The sequence below is a fragment of the Megachile rotundata genome, chromosome 14 (assembly GCF_050947335.1).
Source record: "Megachile rotundata isolate GNS110a chromosome 14, iyMegRotu1, whole genome shotgun sequence".
NCBI lineage: Eukaryota > Metazoa > Arthropoda > Insecta > Hymenoptera > Megachilidae > Megachile > Megachile rotundata.
Window position 1 is genome coordinate 14,524,844 of NC_134996.1, and position 14,149 is coordinate 14,538,992.

The 14,149-nt window shown below is 38.8% G+C and overlaps 1 protein-coding gene across 7 annotated transcripts in view; it reads right to left on the bottom strand.

The window, feature by feature from the left end:
• Positions 1-9,200: 9,200 nt before the first annotated feature.
• HnRNP-K (Heterogeneous nuclear ribonucleoprotein K) overlaps positions 9,201-14,149 on the bottom strand; it is a 76,944-nt gene continuing 71,995 nt past the window's right edge. For all 7 annotated transcript variants that reach the window (XM_012296544.2, XM_076539591.1, XM_012296582.2 and 4 more), the window contains 3 exons: positions 13,919-14,094; positions 13,682-13,851; positions 9,201-12,488 (listed from right to left, as the gene is read on the bottom strand). In XM_012296544.2, the coding sequence (XP_012151934.1) occupies positions 12,461-12,488; positions 13,682-13,851; positions 13,919-14,094 (374 nt within the window). In that variant the 3' untranslated portion in view covers positions 9,201-12,460. The remainder of the gene's footprint in view (positions 12,489-13,681; positions 13,852-13,918; positions 14,095-14,149) is intronic.

The following is a 14,149-nucleotide window of genomic DNA, read 5'->3' on the forward strand; positions in this document are numbered from 1 at the left end:
CGTATGATCTTGAAAGAATATCTTATACATTTTCTACATCTTATTATACTTATTATTAATGTCTTATGCATTCTGTCGATTATAGTCAATGAACGTATGACAATGTATGAATAATATTTGATGAATGTTTGACAATATTTGAAGAATGTTTGTCCCATGTAAAACTATCGACACGTTATCCAGATAATCATGGACTAATTGCGTACTTTTTTGTTTCAGAAAGGATCTAGGCTAAAATTATGCAGCCGGTAATAGAGCAAGTAGTTGGGTCGTGTAAGGCGTAGAGGCAAACGTGCAATAAATGTCAGATCAGTCGCAACGATCGTGGGACGAGTACGCCTGTTTCGGCGCGTAGATCGGCAAGTTCGCGAGTGGAAGTACAGGAGCGATAGGACGCCAAGTGGATCGAAAGGAAATCGATGTCGACGCACGCAATAGCGTTACCCGTATACATACATATACCGTGTACCATCTCGACGCCTCGGAGAACTTATCGGACCGCTCTACTTTCCATTTTAATTGCAACCAACTGCGACTTTCTGATGGAATTCGATACCTGAATACGGCAGATGCGTCGCCTCTTTACGGACTGAATTATGCCACGTACTTTTGCGATAAATGACCTCTCAAATTATTTCCCTTAACCGTAGCTATAAAGTGCCTTACGTGTATCACATTTGTAAAACGTCTCACATGTATCACATTTGTAAAACGTCCTAGGAGTATCACAATTGTAAAACGTCTGAACAGTATCATAATTATAAAACATGCTAATAATATTATATGTAGAAAATGTACTGAATTTTAACAATACCAATAATGTATAATACAATTTGTACATATGAGGATATGTGTTATGTTGTAAACAGTAGTGAATGTATTGTATGGATATATTGAATGTATTGTATGGTTAAATTGTAGAGAATAGTGAAATAGTAATGCGTTACTAAATGTTGCGTTAATTAGAACAATAGAGCCAGTAGGGTAGGCGATGAGGTGTGTGTAACTATTAATGCGAGTATAACAACGAACATGCATACGAAAAGTAAAAGTATAGGAAATTAGATTGTACTCGGTAACAAAGAATATTAAAAAATGATGATTGCGAAGTAATTGATAGATAGGCAATAGATGGAGAATGAATTGTAACAGCGTTTAAAGCAACAGCATCCCACATTCTTTCTGGGCGTAGAAGGAAAGTGACGCGACAATGCGGTGTGTCCTCCAGCGTCATTTCCATCTTCCATATCCGTCGTAGGAGCAAAGGTCTCTCGGAATACCGGTATCACTGACCTAAATGCACGCTGCATCGGCACATCGGTGCGTGTAATTGAAGAAAGAGGACACATTATGCAAGTTCGATGACATTGCCTCCGTTCTTGCACACGAGTCCTGCGACTCTACCTTTCTCTTTCCTTTCGACTTTCTTCCATTCCTCTTTCTTCGGTTACTTGCAAGTTTACATTCTATACAAATTATGATAATACAATAGTATAAGTTTCAATTATAATGAATTGTAATAACAGTTTGCTGCGTACACTTAAGATTTGATTAAGATTTTGTCGTTTTAATTCGCTTGAACCGAGAAAGAGAAAAAAGTTGTTCGTTAAGCGTTAAAATCATTAAGAGGATGAGGCACGTTCATCTTTTACATTCAAGAGATAGAGTTATAACGAAATGTCCTCGTTAATTATAATCGTGCCTCAACTTTCGACGTTTAATAGCAATTGAAATGTCCATGGAGGTAATAAATTGGTAACGCAAATGATTCATGCAATCGCTACCGTTTTCGTTTCACTAAACGTACGATATAAAACACGGCTAGTACACTGTATAATGAATGAACGCGGAGTTCGAAGGATCCTCTTCCAAAGATTTATTCGACTTTCTTTTCTCTTCTGGTACTTTGTATCAGTTTAATGGAACTTTCTACTCTTTATCGATCACTTTTCATTAAACTTCGTCTTTTCCTTTTTCTCTGCGTGTCCACGAACGCAAGGAAAACGAACGGACAGTTATGTAATCTGTCGGATGACACTTTCACGTAGATTCCAAATATTTCTACCTTACAGTTGCGTCAGATTTATCTTGTAAAGAATCTTCTGTATTAAAATTGTGCCGATGAGTCAATTGTCCAAACTTGTGATCAAATTTACAAATTTAAAATTGGACAAATATGCAAATTTCGGATCTTAGGATAATGTGCCTGGTAAAATAAAGGCTGTGAAACGAAAACGAGCGCAATAAAATTGTTAGAGGATAATTTATCTTTCCGGGTCACCCGATATTAGGCCGTGCATTCCGCACCACGGGAACGGTACCGTTTTCTGCGTGAAAGCAACCGTACCCCGGATTTTCTTGTAAATCCTCGCGCAATTCATCGGCGAAAGGACGATCCTCTCGCAGCGTCCAGTTACGTGAGAAACGCAAACACTATCCATCGAGAAGCTTCGTAAGGGTACACGAAAGTAAAACCCAGGCCACTGTACTTTCTATACTTCTACATTTAGGTCTTTGATAATCATGATGGATAATGTACGTTTCTTTACAAGTCGCGTATAAATGTATCATTGTTATGCTATTGTAAGACGCACGTGGTGTGTCATGTATTACACATTAGGATAATAGTTTCGAATTGTATAAGTTGGACGTGCGGAGGCGTTGATCGTTCGAAATAAGATATCAAGAAGAAATTATGCATCGACTCGAACAGCTACATTGTCGAAGCAAGCTATTCTTTATTTGAATAGTTGATTCTCCTTTCGCAATGTCCTATTGAAATTGATATACCTTTTGTCAATCAACGACGCGCTTTCAGAATTCTAACTTTCCAAACATTGTGCTCTTCTTGATCTCTTAATCCCCTCACGTCATTTCACCAAATGCGGGAATTTTTCAACTTCGAATAATAAATTTTAAACAATGAACTGGGGTAGGTCGATTTTTAATTTCGTCAAGTAGGTGTTTGTTGAACGCTTTGACAAATATTAAACGAGAACTACTGTGCCATTATTAAATTCTCATTGAGAAAGGTCGCTGACTAGACTCTCGTGATGTTCGTGATGACCTCCAGCTTTGGAACGAGGCCAAAACGAAAATCGACGTGTTCCAGGCGAAGGGTGAAAGTTGTTTTTGTCATTTCGATGTTCCAGATCACAATGGCGCCGTGGCAGATTCCTCGGCGATTACAAAATAATACGTACCACCCACGAAATACAGTAGACTCGCGTTATATTGCCGCCAAGCGAGACTGTAAGAGAAGTACAGATACACGACATGTAGCATGTAGAATTATTGTAAATATGTGATAATAATTGGTTTGTAAGAGAAATGTATATTCTCGTGGTATCTGCAAGTTGTATATAAATGATAAAATAAATATAAAATATATTACTAACATAGTGTATTCATTTAACAGCCCCACCAAAATTAGAACCACTCCGAAGCATACACATTGCTGCTTAGGAAGCACATGTAAGAAATATCATTAAATATTAAATATTAATACCATTAAATAATAAGAAAGACTCCTAACTTACACCTAAAGATATTACATTTTCATTGCTCTATTTATTTTATTAATTAAGTAAGAAAAATGTGATAATATTACTTTTGCGTCCTTTTCAATTTCAAATGTCCGCGCGTAAATCAAGAATAGTACACGTGGCGCCATCTAGCGGTGAACGCTGGAACTAACAAAATAAAAAATTCCGTTTTTTGGAAAAACTACGCATTTTGGAGCCCAAATAAGACCAGAAATGGAATCTACGATCAAAATGCCATAGGAAAAGTGCCGTAATATGTGTCTAACAGCCTTAGAATTGATATTTAAAATTTAATACGATTTATGGACCAAAAAATTGCCGTCCATCTAGCGGTGAAAATTGGAACTAACAAAACAGAAAAATCTGTTTTTCGGAAAAACCAGCCATTTCAGGGCTGTAATACGATCAGAAACGTAATCTACGATCAGAATACCATAAGACTGGTACCGTAATATGTGTCTAAAAGCCCTAGAATCGAAATTGAAAATTAATGCATTTTATGGGCTTTTTGTCAGCGCCATCTAGCGGCAAAACACCCGAACTAAAATCCAAAATGGGGTCGGGTGAGCCCAACTATCGCCGCTAGATGGCGCCACATTCAATATACATTCCAGAAAAGTCACAGAAATTTTTTAAAAAATAAAAAATGCTCCGATTTAAAAACTAATTATATATTCATTAAATTCGGGCTTTTTTAGCTTTTCTTGGTTAATCCTCTTTTTCGGAAACTTACTGCGCAGCCCTAACTCTAACCGGTTAGGACTGCGCATGGGGTTAAAGTCGAAAATTGGCCGTTAAAGTTCCAGCTACTTTTTCGAGCGCACACCGAACTTTTTGGGCACCGGCGGTTTCATGGGACCATCCAGGATTCTGCCCAGGAAATTTTTTAAGAAATAAAAAGTGCTCCGATTTAAAAACTAATTATATATTCATTAAATTCGGGCTTTTTTAGCTTTTCTGGGTTAATCCTCTTTTTCGGAAACTTACTGCGCAGCCCTAACTCTAACCGGTTAGGACTGCGCATGGGGTTAAAGTCGAAAATTGGCCGTTAAAGTTCCAGCTACTTTTTCGAGCGCACACCGAACTTTTTGGGCACCGGCGGTTTCATGGGACCATCCAGGATTCTGCCCAGGAAATTTTTTAAAAAATAAAAAGTGCTCCGATTTAAAAACTAATTATATATTCATTAAATTCGGGCTTTTTTAGCTTTTCTGGGTTAATCCTCTTTTTCGGAAACTTACTGCGCAGCCCTAACTCTAACCGGTTAGGACTGCGCATGGGGTTAAAGTCGAAAAATGGCCGTTAAAGTTCCAGCTACTTTTTCGAGCGCACACCGAACTTTTTGGGCACCGGCGGTTTCATGGGACCATCCAGGATTCTGCCCAGGAAATTTTTTAAAAAATAAAAAGTGCTCCGATTTAAAAACTAATTATATATTCATTAAATTCGGGCTTTTTTAGCTTTTCTGGGTTAATCCTCTTTTTCGGAAACTTACTGCGCAGCCCTAACTCTAACCGGTTAGGACTGCGCATGGGGTTAAAGTCGAAAATTGGCCGTTAAAGTTCCAGCTACTTTTTCGAGCGCACACCGAACTTTTTGGGCACCGGCGGTTTCATGGGACCATCCAGGATTCTGCCCAGGAAATTTTTTAAAAAATAAAAAGTGCTCCGATTTAAAAACTAATTATATATTCATTAAATTCGGGCTTTTTTAGCTTTTCTGGGTTAATCCTCTTTTTCGGAAACTTACTGCGCAGCCCTAACTCTAACCGGTTAGGACTGCGCATGGGGTTAAAGTCGAAAAATGGCCGTTAAAGTTCCAGCTACTTTTTCGAGCGCTCACCGAAATTTTTGGGCACCGGCGGTTTCATGGACGACCCAGGATCCTGCCCAGGAAATTTTTTAAGAAATAAAAAGTGCTCCGATTTAAAAACTAATTATATATTCATTAAATTCGGGCTTTTTTAGCTTTTCTGGGTTAATCCTCTTTTTCGGAAACTTACTGCGCAGCCCTAACTCTAACCGGTTAGGACTGCGCATGGGGTTAAAGTCGAAAATTGGCCGTTAAAGTTCCAGCTACTTTTTCGAGCGCACACCGAACTTTTTGGGCACCGGCGGTTTCATGGGACCATCCAGGATTCTGCCCAGGAAATTTTTTAAGAAATAAAAAGTGCTCCGATTTAAAAACTAATTATATATTCATTAAATTCGGGCTTTTTTAGCTTTTCTGGGTTAATCCTCTTTTTCGGAAACTTACTGCGCAGCCCTAACTCTAACCGGTTAGGACTGCGCATGGGGTTAAAGTCGAAAATTGGCCGTTAAAGTTCCAGCTACTTTTTCGAGCGCACACCGAACTTTTTGGGCACCGGCGGTTTCATGGGACCATCCAGGATTCTGCCCAGGAAATTTTTTAAAAAATAAAAAGTGCTCCGATTTAAAAACTAATTATATATTCATTAAATTCGGGCTTTTTTAGCTTTTCTGGGTTAATCCTCTTTTTCGGAAACTTACTGCGCAGCCCTAACTCTAACCGGTTAGGACTGCGCATGGGGTTAAAGTCGAAAAATGGCCGTTAAAGTTCCAGCTACTTTTTCGAGCGCTCACCGAAATTTTTGGGCACCGGCGGTTTCATGGACGACCCAGGATCCTGCCCAGGAAATTTTTTAAGAAATAAAAAGTGCTCCGATTTAAAAACTAATTATATATTCATTAAATTCGGGCTTTTTTAGCTTTTCTGGGTTAATCCTCTTTTTCGGAAACTTACTGCGCAGCCCTAACTCTAACCGGTTAGGACTGCGCATGGGGTTAAAGTCGAAAATTGGCCGTTAAAGTTCCAGCTACTTTTTCGAGCGCACACCGAACTTTTTGGGCACCGGCGGTTTCATGGGACCATCCAGGATTCTGCCCAGGAAATTTTTTAAGAAATAAAAAGTGCTCCGATTTAAAAACTAATTATATATTCATTAAATTCGGGCTTTTTTAGCTTTTCTGGGTTAATCCTCTTTTTCGGAAACTTACTGCGCAGCCCTAACTCTAACCGGTTAGGACTGCGCATGGGGTTAAAGTCGAAAATTGGCCGTTAAAGTTCCAGCTACTTTTTCGAGCGCACACCGAACTTTTTGGGCACCGGCGGTTTCATGGGACCATCCAGGATTCTGCCCAGGAAATTTTTTAAAAAATAAAAAGTGCTCCGATTTAAAAACTAATTATATATTCATTAAATTCGGGCTTTTTTAGCTTTTCTGGGTTAATCCTCTTTTTCGGAAACTTACTGCGCAGCCCTAACTCTAACCGGTTAGGACTGCGCATGGGGTTAAAGTCGAAAATTGGCCGTTAAAGTTCCAGCTACTTTTTCGAGCGCACACCGAACTTTTTGGGCACCGGCGGTTTCATGGGACCATCCAGGATTCTGCCCAGGAAATTTTTTAAAAAATAAAAAGTGCTCCGATTTAAAAACTAATTATATATTCATTAAATTCGGGCTTTTTTAGCTTTTCTGGGTTAATCCTCTTTTTCGGAAACTTACTGCGCAGCCCTAACTCTAACCGGTTAGGACTGCGCATGGGGTTAAAGTCGAAAATTGGCCGTTAAAGTTCCAGCTACTTTTTCGAGCGCACACCGAACTTTTTGGGCACCGGCGGTTTCATGGGACCATCCAGGATTCTGCCCAGGAAATTTTTTAAAAAATAAAAAGTGCTCCGATTTAAAAACTAATTATATATTCATTAAATTCGGGCTTTTTTAGCTTTTCTGGGTTAATCCTCTTTTTCGGAAACTTACTGCGCAGCCCTAACTCTAACCGGTTAGGACTGCGCATGGGGTTAAAGTCGAAAAATGGCCGTTAAAGTTCCAGCTACTTTTTCGAGCGCTCACCGAAATTTTTGGGCACCGGCGGTTTCATGGACGACCCAGGATCCTGCCCAGGAAATTTTTTAAGAAATAAAAAGTGCTCCGATTTAAAAACTAATTATATATTCATTAAATTCGGGCTTTTTTAGCTTTTCTGGGTTAATCCTCTTTTTCGGAAACTTACTGCGCAGCCCTAACTCTAACCGGTTAGGACTGCGCATGGGGTTAAAGTCGAAAATTGGCCGTTAAAGTTCCAGCTACTTTTTCGAGCGCACACCGAACTTTTTGGGCACCGGCGGTTTCATGGGACCATCCAGGATTCTGCCCAGGAAATTTTTTAAGAAATAAAAAGTGCTCCGATTTAAAAACTAATTATATATTCATTAAATTCGGGCTTTTTTAGCTTTTCTGGGTTAATCCTCTTTTTCGGAAACTTACTGCGCAGCCCTAACTCTAACCGGTTAGGACTGCGCATGGGGTTAAAGTCGAAAATTGGCCGTTAAAGTTCCAGCTACTTTTTCGAGCGCACACCGAACTTTTTGGGCACCGGCGGTTTCATGGGACCATCCAGGATTCTGCCCAGGAAATTTTTTAAAAAATAAAAAGTGCTCCGATTTAAAAACTAATTATATATTCATTAAATTCGGGCTTTTTTAGCTTTTCTGGGTTAATCCTCTTTTTCGGAAACTTACTGCGCAGCCCTAACTCTAACCGGTTAGGACTGCGCATGGGGTTAAAGTCGAAAATTGGCCGTTAAAGTTCCAGCTACTTTTTCGAGCGCACACCGAACTTTTTGGGCACCGGCGGTTTCATGGGACCATCCAGGATTCTGCCCAGGAAATTTTTTAAAAAATAAAAAGTGCTCCGATTTAAAAACTAATTATATATTCATTAAATTCGGGCTTTTTTAGCTTTTCTGGGTTAATCCTCTTTTTCGGAAACTTACTGCGCAGCCCTAACTCTAACCGGTTAGGACTGCGCATGGGGTTAAAGTCGAAAAATGGCCGTTAAAGTTCCAGCTACTTTTTCGAACGCTCACCGAACTTTTTAGGCATCAACGGGTGTCAAGGTTCGAAATTTCACCTAGCGGCGTGTTTTATATGGATGTAGTTCACTTTGTTCGCTGTGTAGGTGGCGCCACTAGTATTTTCCATGAAATGCCATAAAATTTAATTATTATTTCTAGCGTGTTTAGAGTCATTTTATGGCATTGTCCTTATGGTATTTTGATCGTAGGTTACATTTTTGATCATATTAGAGCCCTGAAGTGGCTAGTTTTTCCGAAAAATGGAATTTTCGATTTTGTTAGTTCCAACTTTCACCGCTAGATGGACGGCAATTTTTTGGTCCATAAATCGCATTAAATTTTAATTATCGATTCTAGGGCTTTTAGATATATATTGTGGCTCTTTTTCTATGGTATTTTGATCGTAGATTCCATTTCTAGTCTTATTTGGGCCCCAAAGTGCGTAGTTTTTCCGAAAAACGGAATTTTTAGTTTTGTTAGTTCCAGCGGTCACCGCTAGATGGCGCCACGTGTACTGTTCTTGATTTGCGCGCGGAAATTTGAAATTGAAAAGCGCTTAGAGATACTTTTAACACATTACTCTGAATTTATTAAGTCTATTTAATTAAAATAATGCTCGAATGAATTACTTTTTCTATTTTTTATGAGAAATGAACCTTTTAAACGATAAGAAAGTTATTATATATGCAATTTTGATACGAAATTAGATTAAATTCAGAGTATGTGCTAACTGGGAAGGGATATGTAAAGGAGTAAGGTATATAAATGACAAAACTCTGATTTTACCTTCATTTGTACTAACTTTTATTTGACAAATAAAAAGTATCCATTACAAATAATTGTAAACTGTATATCTTATATAATACACACATCGTGATACGAGCGAGATTGTGTGTCTCTTTCTCTCATTCAGTCGCACTAGTTACATTCTTACATACATCCACACACACACCATCCTTTTTCCTTCATTTAATCCTTCGTGGATTACAATTACAAACTACCATTACCCCTCACTCTTTCTTTCTACAATCATGCACACATACATTCGAAAAAACGCACCTGTTTCTCTCTCACGAATTTCGTGTGTGTATAATATGTATGCATGTATGTGTATCTCTGTTTTGCATGTTTCTCATGTAATCCTTATTGCGTAAATCGGCGTCAGAATTATTACAAAATACTTCGTTTCCCTTTCTAACAAAAAATACATCGATACTTTAATTTTGGAAATGCATCATAACTTTGTATTACAATTTACAGTATTTCATTCGGAACAATAATAAATTTTGGAAGATCCAGTCATGCCTCCATTGTTCCAAAGTTAAAACAAATTAACTTCTGCGAGCGTTATGTCTATAATAAATTTACAAAGTGGATAACGGAAGGGAAAGAAGATTTTCCAACAATTTCCGCACCATAAAAGACGGTACGATCGGTCGTTAGTCGAACGGAAATGCACGCGCTTTTCTCTGATTCCGAGATCACGCGCGGACGTCGAAATTCCCTTTTCTTTTTTATTTTGATCATGGAATAAACGTAACGTTATGGGAATAGACCGTCAGAGAGAGGAAGAGAACGGTTCTTATTTCGTTAAATCTAAAAAGAGAAGGGTTGGCGAGCGCCATCGTTCGAGATGCTTTAAAAGAAAAATGCCCTTTGTAATCATCGACCCTGACGACTGTAGGATCCCTGGTTTTATGTTTCTGTGCTTTTAAACCGTTGTAGAGACTGACAGTTCAACATCGGGGGACAGAGAAGAGGGTACAAGGATCTTGTGGTTTGATCCTCTGGATACGTCACGTTGCTGTTGAGGAAAGGGAAAGTGGACGAGTTTGGACTGCAGGATCGTTTCTATCCTCGCGGTTAATCTGCTCGTTAAATTCGCAAGCTCCTTCTCGTGGAACAACCCTTTAAAGAGAACACCATAGATCGCTTCTAACTTGCAAAAAAATTCGAAGGGAGAAACAAATCTCTACGTTAATATTCGATTGCATATTTTTAATTTTTGAAAGAATGTTGCAAACTATTTACTACCCTTAGAAATCTCTCGAAAACCCTATAGTGTTCCCTTTCAAATTGTTCAGTCCGATATTCGATGTTCGACCACATTAAACTTTAATAACACTGAATACACGCGTTCTCGAGAGGTAACAAAACTCTCGCTCCTGTTGTTTCATCATCAATGATCGTTTCACAAGATACAAACAGATTTTGTACGCAAATACAGTATATAATATTATATATATATTTATATATACGTTCATTGTTCTTAAAGTTTAACATTCTCCCAAAATGGCGCCTTCAATTATATACTTTCTAAACATAGTGTATGCGTCAGACTTCGTTGCAAGTTTTCTTTTGATTCCACGTGTCATGTCCCTCTTCTTTCATTCATACACACTTTACCGTGTCTAATTTAACTTCTTAACAATCTACGCCACGATAAACTATCAAGGACAACCGTGGCTTACGCGCTCCATTTCCACGAAACTGTCTGTGTATTTGTTTCTTTCTTGTATCATTAGTACAAAAGACTCAGGTGTGTATTGGGGGATTACAATCAATGCAAAATTACTCTTATCGATAATCGTACAATAGTAATAATAATAATAGTAATTAGAATAATAATAATAGTAAGAATAATAATAGTAATCAATGATGCAGCAGCAGAAACGTGGTTCACGTGGCAATTAAGGGAAGGGAAGTGATACTTTCAATGATTTCTCTTCTCCTATTTTTTTTTTATCTTTTTGTGACTTCTTACACACGTGTATGTACAAATTTTGTCGGCGTATCTCGTTTCGATTTTATAACCATATTTTCCACCGATTCTTCAGCTCATCGATCTTCGATCTCTTTCGTCATCGACAGAAACCGTCCAGAGAAATTAATTCTTTAGCGATTCTGGTATTTACTTAAAGTCTGATAAACGGAAAAGAAAATTATGTTCCAGGAAGGTTTCTGCATCGACGAGAACGAAGAAAAATACAGGCGACGTGTGCGCTTCGAAAATTGATACCCGGAGGAATCGTTCGACCAAGAACAAGTGAGAAGGTAAAAGGGAAAAAATATACATATACGATCTTATCAAAGTTGGTCCGTGGCAAAAAAGCATGAGATACAAAACGATTAAAAAAAAACGCAGAAAAATACGTTAATAATAAGGCAGGGGAAAAAATGCGCGAAGATCGAGGACGACCTCGATACTTTCTTTCTCTTTGGCCTTTCTTGTCTCCAGTGCCAATTCGAAGATTCTGGATTCGCGAACGAGTTGACTAAATCGAATGGAAACGTGTCGCTTCACGCTGAAATTCATTTTTTATCGCAGTTCTATTACGTACAAGGAGAGAAACGGGTGTGCTGTTCGCAGCTTGCAACCCTCGGGATAGGCCATCGCAACCGCAGGGCATAGCAAATACTTGTACAAGTTAGAAATTGCGCAGATGTGCACACGATTTGAACAAATTTTCGTGGATATAACAGTATTTTGGGACTGGTTTGCATTAGGCGAGTGTATTATTTGCAACTCAGTTCCTCCACACGAACTAGCCCTTTCTAAACATTATTACGATCCTGTGTTCACTCTGGTCAGAGTACAAAGAGAATTGAAAACGGGAACTTCACTCACACGAACAGCTATTAGTAAGCACGGAACCTTGAAGAGGTTCTCGCGAATCACTTCGACATGAGTTCTAACCGCGATAGCGTGGAGCAGAGAATACAAACTGTGTGTGTGACGAAGAGTTCTTTGAATCGCTTCAACTAGTCTTTTTCGCGTACAAGTTCAAAGTTAACGTGAAAGAGCAGCAGAGTGTCTGAGACCGCTTACAAAAATGACTGCGTGCTTTTTTTAATTAGTATTTTGCTTCTGAACGCGTGTGTGTGGTTCCTTGGATGCGGCGGCTGAAGAGTTCGTCGTATCATCGAAGGTCTCGGTTTTCCACTTTGTCGCACGAATGTCTGTCCGTTTGCGGAGAAGTATCCTTAAAAAAATTACAAACGCATCTTTGGCTCCCCCTGAATGCTTCTTCTACCACGTCCTAATAATGGTCTGCATTCTCGTGCACGCTGAAACAAAGAAAGGAAAGTGAATCCTCTGAGAAGAATATTATCTTCTGAAATATTTGCTTATACTAATTCCTTAATAATATCCTACTGTACAATTTCAGTTACATGACATTCACAGAACAATGCATGCATATTCACCATTAATTGATGAACGTCCATTAAACCTAACGAATTTATAATAGTCGAGACATATGATTTTATACGCAACATTGGAATAAGACATTTCACAAGCGACAGTAAAAGAGTATCGATGTTGTTAAGAGGATTGATGTTAGTTCCAAAAGAAGCAGGTCTCAGAGGAAGCGGACGACGATCGTGAGCGCCTTTGTAGGATGATTAGTGATTCCTTGTTATATCGAAAGTAGAACAACAAAATCACTAGTCTTCCATGCAACGGCGCTCCATTTTAATTCCCAATTTTCTCACGCTGAGCTTCGTGTGTCTCCTTGGGCCATCTTTGACTTTGATCCTCCACCTTCGTTTAGCAACCCCTTGTGTCTCCCTTTTCTTCGGTGGTTTGGTTAGTCGAGTTAATTAGTTCTTCGTGCAGGATGGGTCGATGCGATGCGGCGAAATATCAAGCGGAATTTTAATTATAATATTACGCGTTATCATTCACAGTAGTAAGACTGACAGATCGAATTTAACAATTGCCGAACAGTACAACAGAAAGAAACATTTTGGACAGATATTTTTTAACAAAGATACTATAAGAACATTATATCTGTACAAGTTATCATTATTCATTAGTTATAAGATCTATAGACATTTAGTTATCTAGAGACGCGCACACCTTATCCAGAAGTATATTAAATCACTGCCACTTGTTAAGGATTAAGCTTCCATTCGCAGGGTTGTTAGTCTTTCATACAAATTTTTATTTTATAGCGGCTATGTTAAAATTGTATTACCTTGTATAAACAAATTCAACGCAAGCATGAATCTGGAAGGTATCGACGCAGTATACATTACATCCATACGCACACATTGAATACACACGCATACAATGCATCTATACGCATACATCGAATTCATTACATAAGTTAACAATGAACGCAAATATCATTGCTATAATGTTTTGATTACGTATTGCAATATGTTAATCGTTTCACCGATAGTCTGATTAATTTAGTAAGGACGCGCAAGCATACGCAGTTAGGAATAAAATTAATATCGGACGAATAAACAATTACCTCTGCTGAAGCAGGTATTGAGCCATTTGTATCTGACTGGGTAACCCGGTTATGGTGATAATGCGATCGTTGCTACCAGGCAGAGGTTCGTCTATGGTGATTCCAGCACCGCTGTCTGATCTGATTTTCCGGATTCTGGCTCCTCCTTTGCCGATTATGGCCCCCGCAAGCTGTTAACCAAACGGTAATTAGATCTCTGCCTTGATATTAGATAGCAAGAGAATTTTATCAACTTACGTCTTTCGGAATGGTGACTTGAGTACTGGTCTTGTTACTGCCCATATTGCCCTGATTTCCTTGGTTGTTACCAGTCATCGGTGGACCACTCATTGCCGAGTTTGCACCACCTCCTCCACCACCTCCACCTCCGCCTAAACCGTTCGGTGCTCCTCCTTGCATTCCCCATCCGTCACCTACGTCACAAATTATAACTTTAGATGTAAGGATCTGGAGATAGGATAGGCAACA